Raw genomic sequence first — 3,266 nt, 5'->3', positions numbered from 1 at the left:
TATATAGCCTCCACATTGACTCTGTACCGGTACCCCCTGTATATAGCCTCCACATTGACTCTGTACCGGTACCCCCTGTATATAGCCTCCACATTGACTCTGTAACGTAATACCCTGTATATAGTCTCCACATTGACACTGTACTGGTACCCCCTGTATATAGCCTCCACATTGACACTGTACTGGTACCCCCTGTATATAGCCTCCACATTGACACTGTACTGGTACCCCCTGTATATAGCCTCCACATTGACTCTGTACCGGTACCCCCTGTATATAGCCTCCACATTGACTCTGTACCGGTACCCCCTGTATATAGCCTCCACATTGACTCTGTAACGTAATACCCTGTATATAGTCTCCACATTGACACTGTACCGGTTTCCCCTGTATATAGCCTCATTATTGTTATTTTATTGTTGCTCTTTAATTATCTGTTATTATTCTATTTTTTTTCAATCTTATTTTTTTAAACTTCAGTTTATTTGAGTAAATACTTTAACACTTATTTTTCTTAAAACTGCACTGTTGGTTAGGGCTTGTAAGTAAGCATTTTCACTGTAAGGTCTACCTACACCTGTTGTATTCAGTATTTCACTGTAAGGTCTACCTACACCTGTTGTATTCAGCATTTTCACTGTAAGGTCTACCTACACCTGTTGTATTCAGAATTTTCACTGTAAGGTCTACCTACACCTGTTGTATTCAGCATTTTCACTGTAAGGTCTACCTACACCTGTTGTATTCAGCATTTCACTGTAAGGTCTACCTACACCTGTTGTATTCAGCATTTTCACTGTAAGGTCTACCTACACCTGTTGTATTCAGCATTTTCACTGTAAGGTCTACCTACACCTGTTGTATTCAGCATTTCACTGTAAGGTCTACCTACACCTGTTGTATTCAGTATTTCACTGTAAGGTCTACCTACACCTGTTGTATTCAGCATTTTCACTGTAAGGTCTACCTACACCTGTTGTATTCAGCATTTCACTGTAAGGTCTACCTACACCTGTTGTATTCAGCATTTTCACTGTAAGGTCTACCTACACCTGTTGTATTCAGCATTTCACTGTAAGGTCTACCTACACCTGTTGTATTCAGCATTTCACTGTAAGGTCTACCTACACCTGTTGTATTCAGCATTTTCACTGTAAGGTCTACCTACACCTGTTGTATTCAGCATTTTCACTGTAAGGTCTACCTACACCTGTTGTATTCAGCATTTTCACTGTAAGGTCTACCTACACCTGTTGTATTCAGCATTTTCACTGTAAGGTCTACCTACACCTGTTGTATTCCAAGCATGTGACATATAAAATACCATTTCATTTATTTTGATTTTGTATTGTGTTTCTTAATCACATAACTGTCAGAGGTCATTTCTATACTAATGAAATAAATCAAATGTTTATTCGTAGTGAATGTAGATTGCATAAGAAATATCCAAGTAGAAGGAAACATTTGAGTGGATACAAACATAACCCCTGTCCCTCATAATAAATACTGTACAAATCTGATCCACCATTAAAACATGTTTTACTTTACTTTTCCAGACAATGCAACAACAAAAAAACAACATTTGCCTCTTCTGAGAGGGTAAAATAAATTTAAAAAACGGTAATATATTCCCCCAAAAAGAAAATGCACAAAGTAACCCTGTCGTCGCAGTTGACAGCTATTGTTCTTGGACACAAAGGAACTGGGTCCATGGATCGCAGGCCGCTCATACAGGCACCTCATTCCATTCCGTCAGATCCCCTAACCACCCAACCAACGAATAAAACCGCCTCAATAAAATAAAATAAAAAACACGTGCGAAAGAAGAGAACACCGGATTCTGCCCGTGTCAACATTAAAAGGGTATTCAATTCTGCCATTAGAAATAGACTCGTAAAAAACAGCATTCCTATTGGTGTGGAAAGTGTTCGCCGTGCGTAACGGTGAGCAGTGTCGGTGGACAGGCTACAAATTGATCCATGTTCTTTGTGTAGGCGACAATGTGTAATGTTCATAGCTTTCCATATCACATCATATTACAAGTCCTATAATATCACAAGCGGTAGTCAGCAGCTTTTTAGGTGCGGAAGGGCAGATATTTTGTCCACTTTTACAAAAGCAGAGGCGTTTTCAACTCCTTTCAGCCATTCTTTGCATTTCCTCACCACCGTCTCATCCACGTTTCCATCTTCTTCTTCATATTCCACGTCATCGTATTTATATTGATCGTTTAGTAAAGAGATTTTTACTATGGATGTAATGTCCTTTGCGTGTTGCAGATTGGCGACGGGAATGGTCGAGCTTTTGGAACCACCTTGAGTCCGTTTGGATGGAAAGACTCGCCTGTGCCGAAAGTCCACGGACGCACAACACTTCTGCTGTTTGGCTAGTATCTGTTTTTCTAAACTGCGCTTTTGAATAACGAGAATGGCCTCCGGTGTGAGGCTCAGAGAGAATTTAATCTCTCTTCCTTCTCCTGCCTCGTCCTTTCCCACGGAACTCCGCGAGGACTGCTTACTCCTGTCCGGGTGCGTGGTGGCTTCCACCGAAGTGGAACGCGGAACGCTCTTGCACGAGTCCTGAGATTGTTTGGGTAAAGTTAGAAGGTCTAAAGAACTCCTGGCTGTCTCCTGAATCGGGAGTTTGCATTTCTGTTGCTGGGGTTTTCGCCCCAAATTCCTCAGATTGGCTGTAGTCCAAGACCTCGACATCTTTTCCTTCTCCGAGTCTTTTTCCTCCGTCTGTTTCTTTTTCCTGAACAGCTCTCTGCCAGGAGAAGAGATTCGTTGGAGATTTATCGGTGGAAAAGGCATTATTGGGATTTAAGTGATCCGAAGACAACAGCAACGTCGCCTTTTAATAGACAAAATAAGAATAAACTCGTAGACCCCAATTTGTAAATCGCTCTGGATAAGAGCGTCTGCTAAATGACTTAAATGTAAATGTAAATGTAGACTGTGAATAAATATACTGTATTCTAATTGCATTATCTGATTCCCCCCCAAATATTATATGTCTCTAGATCATTAGAAGCACCTTTGCTGTAGCCCGTTCTGTAATTTAACTGGCGTGAAGGCGAAAAGCTCCCTGTTGTCTGGAATTTATACAGCTCGTCGGTGGGAGGCGTGGCCGTGGTGAGACCGGCGAGCAGCAGCACGCGGCTAAACAAAGACCGTGTAAAAACCGCTCCTGCGGCTGCATCTATGATAGTGATGTCATCGATACAGTCCTTCAGATGTAACGGTAGCCTGTTCTTGTTGAATGTA

At 41.6% G+C, this 3,266-nt stretch overlaps 1 protein-coding gene across 1 annotated transcript; it reads right to left on the bottom strand.

Moving 5' to 3' along the window:
* Window positions 1-1,522: 1,522 nt before the first annotated feature.
* On the bottom strand, window positions 1,523-3,053 carry LOC135561173 (proline-rich protein 18-like). The gene has a single exon (XM_065002306.1). It carries the CDS (start codon window positions 2,811-2,813, stop codon window positions 2,067-2,069), a length of 747 nt encoding a protein of 248 aa, XP_064858378.1. The 5' UTR covers window positions 2,814-3,053; the 3' UTR covers window positions 1,523-2,066.
* Between the last annotated feature and the right edge of the window lie 213 nt (window positions 3,054-3,266).

This window comes from Oncorhynchus nerka, linkage group LG16, assembly GCF_034236695.1.
Source record: "Oncorhynchus nerka isolate Pitt River linkage group LG16, Oner_Uvic_2.0, whole genome shotgun sequence".
NCBI lineage: Eukaryota > Metazoa > Chordata > Actinopteri > Salmoniformes > Salmonidae > Oncorhynchus > Oncorhynchus nerka.
Note: the sequence above shows the minus strand (reverse complement) of the source record. Positions and strands in the feature narration are given on the sequence as shown.